This window comes from Passer montanus, unplaced genomic scaffold (assembly GCF_014805655.1).
Source record: "Passer montanus isolate IOZ18808 unplaced genomic scaffold, ASM1480565v1 scaffold106, whole genome shotgun sequence".
NCBI classification, from domain to species: domain Eukaryota; kingdom Metazoa; phylum Chordata; class Aves; order Passeriformes; family Passeridae; genus Passer; species Passer montanus.
In genome coordinates, this window is record NW_024357170.1 from 193,052 (window position 1) to 207,667 (window position 14,616).

Consider the following 14,616-nt stretch of genomic DNA (forward strand, 5'->3'; position numbering starts at 1 on the left):
GTTCATGCATATCTTACAAATTTATTCTTTGTACAGATGCTTTCATTGAATAGTTTTATTTTCATTAAAATAATAATTTAAATTATTGCACATCCCTGAATAAAAAGACAATTTACACTTTTGTTAGTTTAGTTAGAGTTGGTAAATTATGACAAATTAAATACATGGGTTGACAAGACATACGAAGTAGCATAGCATTGCAGGGCTGAGAACTTGGTGCACAAAAAAGGAAAAGAATTGTCTTTAAAAAATCTGGGTTTTGGAAAGCTGTGCCCCTGTAAATTTCACACTTAGAGATAAAATAATAGACAAGCTTTTTTACTTACAGGCTCTATTTGTCTGTTGTTCATATGACAATTAATTCCTTGCTGGTTTTATGTGAGGTTTCTACACAGCTTGAAAGGAAAAGATGAAAATATTGAAAATTAAGAGCAGAATTCAAGAGCAGTCATAGTATCTGGGACTATTTTAAATAATGAAAAACAAATATTCAAATTAATGACTTTTTTTTAAACTACATTTATTTTAAGGTAAAGTTTTATACCTCTTGCTTATAGTCTTCTCATCTTTGAAGTAGTAATATGCAGTCATATATCTATTCTATCTAAATAGGTAACAGTTCTGACTTCAGACTTTTAGGTCTAATACAAAAATATTAAATTCCTTTAGAGGGTTAAGTTACGATTTACAGAATGTTTTGAATAATTTGTGGATGGTCTAAAGAGAATTTTTCAGTTAAATGTTTCCCACTGTATCATTTGTATAGCACTGGGATGTGTTCAAGAATGTTACTGAAGTCTTTATCTTGGTTCCTGCACTTCTTGGTCTCAAAGGAAATTTGGAAATGACCTTGGCATCCCGGCTGTCAACTGCTGTAAGTAACTTTCTCTTCCTCTTCACTCTTCGGATACATGTTTAAAACATTTCACAAAGGAAACAAATCTTTGAGACATGAGTGCTTTATGTTTATGAATTAATCTGGCTGTTATGGGACAGTTTAAATCTGTTATTAAGTTGGCAGAGTTAAAAAGGTGACTCTTGTTTCCACACATCAAAACTTCAATTCTAAAGTCTCTTCCAACTCATCATTCAGAACAGATAAAGCAGATTTTTGAGATTTATAGGTGTATTGAGAGATCTTTGACCTTGAGGGATTTCAAATAGGCTAGAGGGATTTCAAATAAATAAAAAAAGGTTGTGTTTTAAGCACATTTTTTTAAAGACCATTAGTGTGGCACCAAAATAAAGCGTTGGTAACCATTGCTATTCCAGACCTCTGTTGATCAAACTGCAAGAATTATGTTTTTAGGTTTCTGGCTAAACATATGTATTTATTTTTGTTGTGGTGAGGTTGTTTTGGGTTTTTTTTGTGTCTGCTTAACAAACTGTAATGTAGCATAACTAGTTTTTTTTTCTGTGTGTTCTTTCTCATGTATTTTTTATAGCTGTTTTTTTACATTGCAGGGGATGTTATATCGCTTCATTTTTCTAGCCTAAGTAAGCCAGATTGTCTTCCTGTATATGTTGTGTGTATGCGAATAACTAGTGATTAGATCAGTCTCATAATGTGGCTAGGCTGTTTCTGATAGCTGCACTGGGTATCTCTCTAAGACTGCCTAATGCAGTGCTTGTGTTCTGCAGCAAGGCCCCACTCTCTGCCTCTTCTTACTTAAATGAATTTTTCTAGTACACATCTAGTCAAAGGTGTACATAACTCCAGATGAGATTTTACTATGTCTTTGTAGAATATGGCTCTTGAAACTTTCTAGGGTGTTATGTACTTTCTTGCCTAGAAGATTTACCTTTAAACCTTTGTGATCAATGGCTGTGCCCTATTATTTATGCTTTTGTTCTTTTCCAGCTGTCACTCCCATCTTCTGGCAGCAATATTATTAGTCTATAAGTGCATGACCTTGCATTTCTACTGCTGAATTTTATCAGCCTTTTTTTGCTGCTGTAACCCTCAAGGACATTCAGTTTTTGTATTGTATTACAATGCTTTGTATTGACAAGGTCTCCCAGTGTTGTGTCATTAATAAATGTTATTGCTACATTCTACTGGGTTGTTGCCTGAATGCACACTGTGATGGACATAGCCTTGGCAGTCCTGTGAGGGTTTGCTTGTTCATGCCCATTACTGAAATTGATTACTTTCATACGTAAGGATTGACATGTTCTATTGTATCTTTATCAACATCATCCTTAGTCATTCAGTCTTGTTTTCTGTTTGATTTTATTGCTCTTTCTCTTCTGAGAATTCTTACTGTTTCTTAACAGTATTTTGTGTTTAAACCTTACTGCCTTTACTGTCTGGCATGAATTCTTTTGTCTATTACTTTACCTTTTGGTTTTTGTTGACCTTAATTTGTTGCTTAATTTGTTTCTGACTGGTACAGTTTGTGGTCTGAGGATTAAAAATACTTGTATTGCATAGTGAAAAATACACCAAGTCCAAGCTTTACCAGTGCCTTACTGAAGGCTTAAAATGAAGAAGGCCAGAATACACTTCACACTTCTGCTTAGGTTAACGTGATCTTTAATTCTGTGTCTCAGTTGAGCTTATGACCTCTGCCAGATCACAAATCCAGAACTTGTCTGGGTCCATCAGTGACTGAATGCCCCATCCTCACCAGTGCCATCACATTTGTGAACGTCACAGCTCAGGGGACGTTTGGAAAAGGGTCACACAGACCCTTTCTCTGCACTGTGACTCCTGACCTAGGTCCTTATTATCCACCAGCTGTTACCAAGACAGGAGCTGATTCCCCTCTGACACACAGATGAAGGGTACTGGAGTTTCCACAACACAGGCTGCTTGTTCAGTGGATAAACTAAGAGAACAATCCTGTACAAGATAAGAACAGTGTACATAATTCATTATCAAGGGTATGCTAACAACATTATATTTAAGTTTTTTATGTTAAAAAAAACCCTCAAAAACCCACCCAAATAAATAAAACCCCAAACCAAAGCTGTGGAGACCTGTTACAGGTGATGGCTTACTGCTAGACCTGCAATTTACATGCCAGTTCTCTCAGAAAGAGGTCATTCTGACTTTTGCATTCTTCCCATTGATTTCACTGACCCCTACTCTCTTTAGCCACTCAGCCTTTGGTCCTGTCATCCTCATCCCAGGTGAGAACAGGAGGAGAACATTAATTCAGAGTATATCTAAACAGTTATTTGGAACCCATTTGCCTGATTGATCTTCCCCTCTGTGGCCTACATTTGCCCTTTCTGGCTCCCCAGCAGACACCTGTCTTTAAGTAAAAGCTAGACGGTGCCCCTGTGACCAGCTTTACCTTTTGAGGAGGAAATTTCTGACATGAGTTCAGCATTGCAGTTAATTAGTGTCCTGCTTGCTCACTTAGCTTATTATTGCATCTGAATTTGCAGATGTGTCTGTGCTCTTGGGGCTGTAAATGAATTATATTTACTTCATTGTTAATCATGTAGTCAGCGAAAAAGTAGAGCAAATATCCATAGTACATCAGTTTCAGGCGTTGTCTGGTCACTTTCCTTCATCTTGTTGCCCAAATTTCTCCTTTAGCTGTGTCTTACTGATCACTCACAATTTCCCATCCACTTTAGAATCAGTTATTTCACTAAATCTGTCTCAAAATCATGTTTTTCATCTGTCCCAGGGTATAGCTTGTACTTCCCTTTGGTGTTAGTTAGTGTGAATTTTCCATACCCTGGCAATCTTACAGCCTACTTTTTTAAAACATTATTTTTATCCCACCAGAAGTTACTTCATATGTAGAATACAGACAGCAAAGAGCAAAAAGGTGCTTCTGGAGTTCTGCCTCTGTAAGCCCTTCTCCCTCTGCCCACTGCTGTGCTGGCATAACTGTGGGAGGCACACTTAGGTCAACTGCCCATTCAAGCACAATATTTATATTGTGGTTTGGATTGTGTTTTTCATCTGTCCCAGGGTATAGCTTATACTTCCCTTTGGTGTTAGTTAGTGTTAACTTTCCATACCCTGGCAATCTTAACAGCCTACTTTTTTAAAACATTATTTTCATCCCACCAGAAGTTACCTCATATGTAGAATACAGACAGCAAAGAGCAAAAAGGTGCTTCTGGAGTTCTGCCTCTGTAAGCCCTTCTCCCTCTGCCCTCTGCTGTTCTGGCATAACTGTGGGAGGCACACTTAGGTCAACTGCCCATTCAAGCACAATATTTATATTGTGGTTTGTGTCCTTCAGTTCTTCAGCTTTGGTCTGTTCCTTGGGTCATTCTTATTGTCTCAAGTCACACTGCTGTCTCTTCTCTCTATTACTTTTTCATTTTTAAAGAGCAACAATAGCAAAAACTCCCAAAGACATAACAAACCACCAATGCCAAAACACCGCTTATTCAGTCATTCCTGTAAATTTGTGCAGACTCTTGTTCAACTGTGTGTTCTCATTGTTAAGCATTAGCAGTATGGCTTTACAAACCTTTTGTTTAGGTCCATCTATTTCACAGTATCATACTAAACTTGATCTCAGTTTATAGAAATTTGCAGCTGCAAGGAGTGGTCCTGCTCTTTCTCCTTTCCAAACCCTGAGACACTTGTGCAAGGTTACATGAGTGGATGTGATGGATCAGATTGCTTTACAGACACCTTTTCACTCCCTGAATAAAAATGTTTTCCATCAAATCAGCAAATTTTTGGTGCCATGAACTCACTCATGGAGCTGGTTCAAGAAAGAAAATGTGAATGTGTAGGTGACAGTAGGAGAAAGAAGAGCTGTGGCATTTGGCAGGAGCTCACCTTTAGGATTAAGCATTTTGCAAGATTGCTTTTTTTAACAGGGATCTTTGAGATACTTTTCCAAAACTTTTTCAAAGGAGAGAAGAAGTGAAACTCTCAACAGCCTGCCATTTTGTTAATTTACCATATATATATTTAAGAAGGATGCAATGGACATTCTTATCAGCAGTTCCTGAAACAGCTGCTGTACTACCTAAACTTACTGGATGTATTTGCAGAGCTTTCACTGTAGTTTGAACATTATAAAATATTTATAGTGTGATTGAGATAAAGTGCCTCATTATATTTCTGTTTTTAAATTAGCATATCTCTTAATACTTTGTTCCTTTAAAATTACTACTATCACAAAATGGAAAAGAAATTGAATTGAAATCTACTGAAAAGGAATTACCAAAAGATGAAAAATATATCAATGAAGTATTTTTATTTTTTGAGAAGTATGTTATCTTATAAATTAGTATTGTATAGGAGAAGCCACTAAAATTTATGCTCAACATGTAAAAAATGTTCTGTTATCTCAAAAATGAAGTTATTTTAAATGCAGACATACTGCAGTGGTTTGTATTGTTCATCAAATCTTGTCCTCTAACGCAAAAAAAGCAAAAGTAGGAAATACATTATATAATGGTGTGTATGTACTTTTAAATTTGTTGGAATAATTTATTTGCTAGCTTTCAGCTACTACCTTAATACTGGACTTACATAATTTATAGCATCAGAAATCTCTAGCAGTTCTGTATAAATGAAAAGTTAGAATGCTAAACAGTATTAGATTCTAGCATTTCTTATTTTCAGAATTTAAGCACCATAGAAACAAGCTCAGTCTAAAGGGATCTTCCAGCCTCTGATCTAATCACTGGTGGTGCTTGGACATTCCAGGAATGCAAGATGGCTCTTATATCTTGTGCAGCAAGCTAATGTTAAATAAGTTACTATGTAAAACTCCATCAAATTTAGCTGCTTTTCGAAGGATACTGCAAGTATGATGTAAAATCAAAAGCAATGTTTGACTTTTTAAAGATAGATCTGGTTTTTAATCAAAATGTTTTATTTTATTGGCTGAATCATTCCTGGGTATTTTCAAATAATACCATTTTAATCCCAAATGTCTGTCTTTCTCTTCTGATTTTGATAGGTAAATATTGGAAAAATGGATTCTCCCATTGAGAAATGGAACCTAATAATTGGCAATTTGGCCTTAAAACAGGTAAATATAATGGGTTTATTGGATTAACTCTTGTAAGTGAGTGAAGTTTATGCAAAAAGTTAAATCACAAACACTGTTAAGTGTGGAGATGAAGAGTGTTAATGGGAAAGCAGCTCTACTACACTGGCTCTTCTCTAAAACATTATGAGGTTATATTTATTAGAAAAAGAACTAAAGTATTATTTGTGACTGTACCAAGGGTATTTCCTTTATCATTTTTCCTGAGAAAGAATCTGAGGGTGATTAGAGAAAAATTTCAGATTCAGCAAAGCCTTTTAAATTTGATCTTTCAAATGTTTCTAGTACCATATTTGCATTGGATTAAGTGTTTAAAGGAAGTGTGGGATAGAGCTTTTGGATAATAAACAATATTTAAATAGCTGGGTCATTTGAGGAAAGGAGTGCATGCTCTCCAAAGCAGCTGTTTCTTGAGAGCTATTTCTTATTCATAAGTTATAATGTGACATTCCTAAAACACAGGTGAAATATTTATCTTGTGACTTCACTGCTTTAAGTGGTTTAGAAGCTTCTTTAGGCATTGGCTTCTTGTAAATCCTGAGCTCCTATTCCTGATTTTACTTTTGCTATTCTGGAGTCTGTAAAATGATGGTAAAGCCTCTTCTGCTGGCCTAAGATTTTTCTCTTCATCATCCAAGTTTGTTATCCTCTCTACAAAATAGATGAGCATGCTCCTGTTATACCTGGCATGTTAATGTAGATAGGAGGAAAGGCTAGCAGAAAATGATTCCGTGGTCCTCCTAAGTCTGTCAATTACTTTATTAATTCACTTTCTTTTCCAGGTTCAGGCAACAGTAGTTGGCTTTCTGGCAGCAGTGGCAGCAGTAGTATTGGGCTGGATTCCGGAGGGCAAATACCGCTTTGATCATTCAGTCCTTTTGTGTTCTAGCAGTGTAGCAACTGCCTTCATAGCTTCTCTTTTGCAAGGTAAAGGGGGGGCATGTGTTACTTCGTGGTATTTATTTTTCTGTGGATGCAGAATGGGTCTTATGTTGCTATTCCTTTAAAATTTCAATCCAGTAAGGTACAGTACATCTGAAAACCAGCTGAGAATAAGATGCCATTTTGCAATTTCCATATAGGTGGGCATGTTGCATTCTTCTCCTGTCAGTCTTTGCAACGCTTTTCATTTGCATGACCTCCTGAGCGTATCTAAACAAAAAAGTGTGGTCTTGAGACTTCACCTACTATGATGCAGAACTTCTCCCCCTGCCTTCTATATTCATTAATGTACCAAGTACTAAGTGAGGTAGTACTAAGCAGGTAAAACTTGTTTATAATTACACTCAAGTGATCTTGGATGTTAGTTTAACTGAATTCAGAGTTCTAGGTTGCCCATGCTGCTTGTGTGTTAGTTTGTGCTCTGCTTTGTGGCTGAAGTGAACAATTTGGCTCATTATTTGAAGGGTTTGGACCAAGTTCAAGTCCAGCTCTACAAACAGTGCCAGTGTCTGTCTGGAACAATATGGCATGATGAGTTTAATTCTCTTCCTAATTGTCAGGAAACATTTAACCATAAAGGTCGTACTTAATGGACATGAAGGGGAGGAGGAAAGTACCTGTACTGTGACATGTTCTTGATGCAAATACATGGTCAGTAGTCTTAAGAATAGTAAGCCAAGTAAAATGGGTAATTTCCTTGTTTTACTGCTTTGCTATGCTTACTAACGTAAAAATTACAAAATAGTTAAAGTTTTGCATGGAATTAAGAGCACACGTTTTTTAGAGACTAGAAAGCCACTGAGTTTGATCATGTGCAGAATTAAGGGCAGCAAGAGAACTGTGGAACATGAGTGCATGTTTTACACTTCTCATGTATGATTTGGACATGCAGTGAAACTTTGGTTTTTGTCCTGGTTATGGGTTAGTACAGGAAATTACTTTCTAAGCTTTGTCCTCCTACACGTGAAATAGTTGCTTTTGTAATATTGTGACCCTACAGGATCATGCCAGTTCTTTCTTTAGAGAATTTCCTGGTGTCTGTCTTCTTTGTTTAATTTAGGAGTAATAATGGTTGGAGTGATTGTTGGATCCAAGAAGACTGGTATTAATCCTGACAACGTTGCCACTCCTATAGCAGCAAGTTTTGGAGATCTCATCACCCTTGCCATATTAGCATGGATAAGTCAGGGTCTGTATGCTTGCCTTGGTAAGTGTGCTTTTAAATGTGTATGACTCCCCAGGAACATTTGTGCATTTAGGAGGGTGGGGAGAAACCTGGGAGGGAGAGGTTCAACAAACCTTTTAGTCCGAATTATTTTTTTGTCAACATTTATACCATTAAATGGTAAATCTTAGAGTGCCATGATTTTTTTTCCCTTTTTAAAAATAAATCATAGAAGTCAGTAACCTGAACTTTGACACAATCTAGGAATATTTGAAAGACTTTGACAATATCACGGGCAATCTACATGTGAAATACAAAGAAGAAACAAATAATGTGAAAACATTTTCTCACAGTGGGAAAAGACTGTTAAGAGCCTTATTCGAAAATGAAATAATTGCTGCAACTAACTGATTCCATAGAAACTATTAAAAATTTATTGTGTTTTAAAAAACATAATTGTAGGCAATTATAGTATAATATACCACAGATAAAATATTGTGTTGTCCATAACTTACTAGAGATGCTGATATTATCACATATAGTCTTTAGAGCTCATTGTCCAAACCTTTTCATATTTACAACAATTTTCTTTATTACAACATCAGCCAGAAAAAGTATCTAATAAGACTCAAGCTACTATGATGTGACTTGCAGGTTTGTTTTTTTTTTTCCAGGTTTGGTTTTTCTTGTTTAGAAAGTGTAGTCATGATGTCAACTTAAATGTATCAGTGTGCAAAAGAAGTATTTTGTTAAAACTTAAATAGTATTTTTTGTTTCATAACTATATTTAAATCCTTCATATTATATTCTAATAACTGTCTTTCTCAAATACTTCTTTTAAATGCTTCTTTTAAGGAAGTTTGTAAATTTGCAGTGAAAATTAATGAAGATATTTTTAGCATCTCTTCTTTCTTCTCTTTTGATGAGAAAAACTCCAATAACAAAAACTCCAATAACTCCTGTTAATCTATCAAGCTAAACAAAAACCACTCAACCCTCCAAAAAGGATGGATAAAGAAACTTGAACTTTTTTCTTCCTTTGACACATTTCCAGAAATTTACATTTCTAGATACAGGTGTTCTAATGTGTCTCAGAGGAATAAAAAAAAGAAGTGGGTGCAGTTTGAAGTGATCCTTTGCTGCTTTAATAGCTGTCATGACCACTCACATTTTGCTCTCCCACTGCAGCTGGAAAGCAGATCCCACACGTGTAGGGGTAACAATCAGTATGCTTCCAAGAGTCACTCCCAGTTTTCTGTCTATAATGTCTTCTGGAAATACTTCTCTTTTGGTCAAGTGTGTAATAATCCAGTTGCCATTAACACGACTCATTCTGCTCTTTGTATTTTTTTCAATGTCTTTGTATTTTTTTTTGGTTTTGGAAACAAGAAAGTTTTTCTAAAGAAAAGACATGCCATGAAACCTTTGGAAACCGGTGGTCTCCAAGATGCATGTGTTTGAACATTGAAACAGTAACAAGGAATAAAAGCGTGGAGCACCCTCAGCTCAGGGGAGGTAGATCAAGTTGTCAATTGCAGGCAAGAGGCATTCAGAGAATGATTAAGCAACAGGTTAAAAAAAGTTAAAGAAATTTTTTTACACAATACAAGAGTGGGATGTGAAACTTACTGTTGTGATCTATTAAGAGGATTTTATTTATTTATTTTATTATTTCTAAAATCACCAGAGTGATTTTAGAAAACTTTGGATAAACCAGTCAGAGAGGAACCCTTTGAAGAGCATTGACCAGACAGATGGAGAGACTTGAGAGATGGAATCCCTGATGCAAACCACAGCAGAAACTGGCAGAGCATGCTGAAAGAAGCATTACTCTAAACCTGTCATTTTTCTTTTCTTCTCTCCATAATTGAACTGTTGACCATAGTCTGACAAAGGATACTAGACTAGATGAGAACTGTGCCTCATCCAGCACAGATATTCTGATGTTCTTTCTATTGTTTCCATGCCTTCTCAATGCTAAAATACGAATCATAATGGGAAAGTTAAAAAGAAATCTTCAGTTTATAGGGTAGTGATGAAACTGGTGCGATTCACTTCTGAACTGTGTTCAGAATTAACTGTTTCCCCTGTGCTTTATCAGCCTAACTAATGAAACGGTCTGAAACAAAATAAGTTTCTGGCTGCTCTCTGCAAGGGATGAGTTGTTTTCAGGCAACAAGTCTGCAAGGATGGAAATTATTTGTGTACAAGCTTTATGTTTGTCTATTACAGAGGTGTACAGCCTTTGGGTTGATACAATACTTTATGGGATACTCTGAAGAGACAGGGGAAAGCATTTTTACCCAAGCTAGAGCCAAATGAAACGCCCTGTTTGGCCACCATCATATAAATACTTTCTTAAAGGTTCATCTAAGTGCTTTAAAAATAGTGACAAAGTTATCAAACACGGGGATTTAAATAGTGAAAACTTAACATTTCTTAACAGCTCTCGGAAAAGAGCTGTGAATCCTTGGTGAATAGCTGGGGGAAAGCACTAGAGGGCTCCTCAGGACTGTCACTGGGACCTGGCACATTCCCTCCAACAGAGCACAAGGAGTGCTCTGGAAGAGGAACACTCAGTAAATTAAATGTGGAGGTCTGTGTTGCCTATTATTTGTCAGTCGTGATTTGGAAACTTCTTTAAAGCTTTCAATTTTCCTCACAGAATATGCATTTAGCTCTCATATATATTTGATCCAGGTTGAGAAGACAAATTGTGTGATTCACATTATTGTTTTCAGGTTTTTAGCAGTTGTTTTGAAGCAGTACATTTCCAGTTTACCACTAATTTCTACTAGAGGCTTCATTATTTGAGCAAGATGCCTTTTCCCGTGTAAGCGCCTGCTATAAATCTAACAAAAATGGAGTGAAATGAGCCCTAAAAGAGAATTTATTTATTTTCTCTTCCCATTCTTCCGCTATTGTAAAATGCATTTGGTTCTTCTGTGACTTAAATATGAAGAGGAAGATGTTTATCCTTCATTTAAAGATGCAGCTCAAGGTTCATCTTTTTAGATTTTTGTAGTAAGATGTTCTACCAGTAGAGTCTGCCATAGATTAAAAAAAAAAACGTCTCTCACTGTTCCCAAGAGTTAGACTGGAGCTGAGTACTCTCATGGTCCACCTCTTAGGCCACAAAAAGAGGTGAAAGGAGGAAAAAAAGGCCCCACAAAGGAAGAGGGAGGTAATACACTGCAGAATAATTAGATAAGGACAGGAAAAGTTACTTGGCTTTGTCTTGTTCTCACTCTAATAGCTTTCTACTTTTCGTTTGCCCAGGGAAACATAACTTACTATGTTATGTAAGTTACCTTACACCTCTGGCTCTGCTGCAGAGGTTGTTAGTGCAGAAGTGTAGTAACTTCTGAAAATTCTACAGCAGTTCTTTCAGGAGATCTACTAAGGTAACATCAAAGTAGTAATTGCTTGGATTTGCAGCCATTGCAATAAGCCATAATGCATGGGTGAGGATATTTTTTTATATACCAACTCTTTGGTAGTGTTTGTGTGTTCTATATTAATTCTTTCAACCTGTTAATTTAAAATATATTTTGCTGTACGACTTGTTTAAATTTTGAAGGTTTCGACAAAATGTGTTTTAGCATTAGGTACATGACCACACTTCTCATAAAAAAATATTTAAAAATAGAACATTTGCACAGTTTATACATATATATTTGCCATTTGGAGAAATTTTCCATTATTTACCTCACTGTTGTATTAGGAAGTCTTGGATCACTGTAGTCACTTCTGTGAGGATAGGATTATAAAACAAAGTGATCAGAAAAAAGTAGTGTTCTCTCTGTGGAAGCAGCTGTTCACTTTACAGTCTCAGCTTTATGGTGGTACTCAGCAGTGTTTGCAGTTGTATTCCTATGAAATAGGATGGAATTGTCATGGGTAGGGGCAGGCAGCAGAATTGCCTGTTAATTCTCAGACTCAGACTGGCTATGAAACAACTGAGCTACTGATATAAATGTCTCAGTTTTGCACATTGTGCTTGAATCTTTTTAGATATGCTATTTCTGGAAAGATTGCCATATTGCCTGCTTTGGGAAGAAGGGAGTGTACATATGCTAAGAATTTGGATGTAAACAAAATGCATTTTAATTATATTCAGTTTCTTTTAAATTTTTTACTTCAGTTACAAAAGAATCTTTTGTATTCTACATCCTTACTGTATTTTTTATCACAAAGCATCATACAAAAATTATCTTCAAAATTCTTCTTTGTACTGATGGTTCTGTCCTTGAGAAGATGAGAGACAATGATCACAGATGGCAGATATTAACCATATTGCTTAGTGCAGTTGTTGAAACTTCAGGTGTAATGGTAATGAAGACTATTAAAATTTCTCAGTTGTAGGCATAGATCATGATTTATTTTAGAATTCTAAAATAATAAAAACATGTAGGAATATTTGGAGAGTAAAAAAATTTTTTTTCTTTATTATTATTTTAGAGACATATTACTATGTATCTCCTTTGGTTGGTGCCTTTTTTTTGGCTCTGACTCCAATGGGGATTGTCATAGCTGCCAAACACCCAGCTACCAGAACTGTCCTCCACTCAGGATGGGAGCCTGTTATAACTGCCATGATTATAAGCAGGTAGGTCTCTTTGTCTTGCTGCATGGAAGCATCTTGATAGTCCTCCTGTATCTCTGTGTGTCTTACCTGATTTTACTTGAGAGACACAATTAAGAGCCTCTAGAATTTAGGCTTTGGAATTTTAGCACTGATCTAAACAATTATTTAATCCAATGAAAGTTATGAATCTTAAAAGTAGAGGAATTGGCTAATACTCTGTGGTCTTTGTTATACGATAAGCCTGTTTCAATAAATGAATAGCTATAGTGATGTCAGTCTGTAGCTCAGAATGAGGTAATGATCTTATGTTTAATGATCTTGCTTGCCTTATTCTAAATATTGTACTTTGTTTTCAGTATTGGTGGCCTTATTTTGGACACAACAGTATCTGATCCTAACTTGGTTGGAATTGTTGTTTATACCCCGGTAATTAATGGTAAGACTCTGACAGGATTAATTGCTACTATGTATCAATTGATATACCTTGTTTTGAGACTTTTCTATTACAGTAAATTTCTCTTGTGCTTATTAATATCTGGAATATTAATTTCAAGTTTTGATTTTGATGTCAACAGCTGTTTATTTGAACACCTGAGAAGTGCCTCCTGTTTTCACTACAAGCACTGAAACATAATAGAGAATGTGAGAAGTAGAAACCTCAAGTATGCATTAAGAAACTGAAAGTGTAAATATTGAAGGAGCATGTTCAAATATTAAATTATCAAATATTACATTGAAGCAGTTATGTCTGGGAAAATGTAGATGAATTTTTATTTCAAAAGGGTTTTTCTTCTGAACATCCAAGGACAAATTTTCAAACAATAATTTACTATAGATCTGTAATGTATATAGATATAAGAACTAAGAAGCATATTACAGGCAAGTAAATACATTTCTCAAGGTAAATGTGTGTTGTTTCTGATGATTGGTATGCACTTTTCAGATGTGTAAAGAATGAATTAGTGAAAATTTTGTTAAGTGTTCTACCTCCTAATGATAAGAACAAGGCAAATTTCAGAAGAATAGTTGATATTTTGTTAGGCTGTTGCAGTTTGAAAATGTTTTTTTTTCCTAGTACAGTACCACAGTGCAGTATACCTACTTAGTTTGCAACTATAATCACCAGCTCTATTCCCACAGTTTTGCTGTCTAGTTGTTCTTTCTCATTTTTGTATTTTTCCATTTGATTTCTTACACTAATTTGCACTTTTATGTATTGTTATTAAAACAATTTCTCTAGTTACCAAGATGGTTCTGTTTTAACTTAAGTTGGCCCTTGCAAGTTTCATATGAATATGTTCTATTCTGTTTCCTAAGCTATAAATTAAATTAATTATGGCCACTTCTTTTCCACCTTGATAATGAGATGTTAATATGGCCGCTGGATTTTAGTTTTGAATTACATTGCCATGATATAATTAATTTTCCAGACATTGTTAATGGAAATGTAACACTGAACAGTACCTAAACATTTTATAAATTTTACTGTGGTTGGGAATTAGTAGATCTATTGCTGCAAATGTTAAACAAGCTGTTCAGTTAGAGGCTTTGACAGAAGCATGTTCTTGGCAAATTCATGTTAGCCCTTGTTTTACAGCTTTCATGTCTTCTGCATGCTTATAAATTGTCTTTTTAATAATTTGCTCTAATTCTTATGCAGGGATATAATTTTCACTGTTGATTCTCTGCATCATCCTTTTTGACCCAATTTAAAGATATATTTTCTGTTTTCTCCACTACAGCCCTCAGGTATTCTCTAACCTCCAAAATAATCAGTTTGCAAAAATGATCACTAATACTTCATGGATTGTTCATTTAGCTCTCTAGATGCAGTAAATTTAACTTAACTCCCAGGCTCTAGTATTTAGTTACTTGTGATCAGGTATCACCATTTTTATGAAGGCAGTAGACAAGAGAGACTGACTATTTAAATG

The 14,616-nt window shown here is 35.5% G+C and overlaps 1 protein-coding gene across 3 annotated transcripts in view; it reads left to right on the plus strand.

Annotated features, from left to right (window-relative positions):
* Positions 1-14,616, plus strand: part of SLC41A2 (solute carrier family 41 member 2) — a 43,262-nt gene that overhangs the window by 7,437 nt on the left and 21,209 nt on the right. For all 3 annotated transcript variants that reach the window (XM_039721047.1, XM_039721039.1, XM_039721040.1), the window contains exons 3-8: positions 767-874; positions 5,898-5,969; positions 6,770-6,914; positions 7,990-8,136; positions 12,556-12,703; positions 13,039-13,118. In XM_039721047.1, coding sequence (XP_039576981.1) covers positions 767-874; positions 5,898-5,969; positions 6,770-6,914; positions 7,990-8,136; positions 12,556-12,703; positions 13,039-13,118 — 700 coding nt within the window. The remainder of the gene's footprint in view (positions 1-766; positions 875-5,897; positions 5,970-6,769; positions 6,915-7,989; positions 8,137-12,555; positions 12,704-13,038; positions 13,119-14,616) is intronic.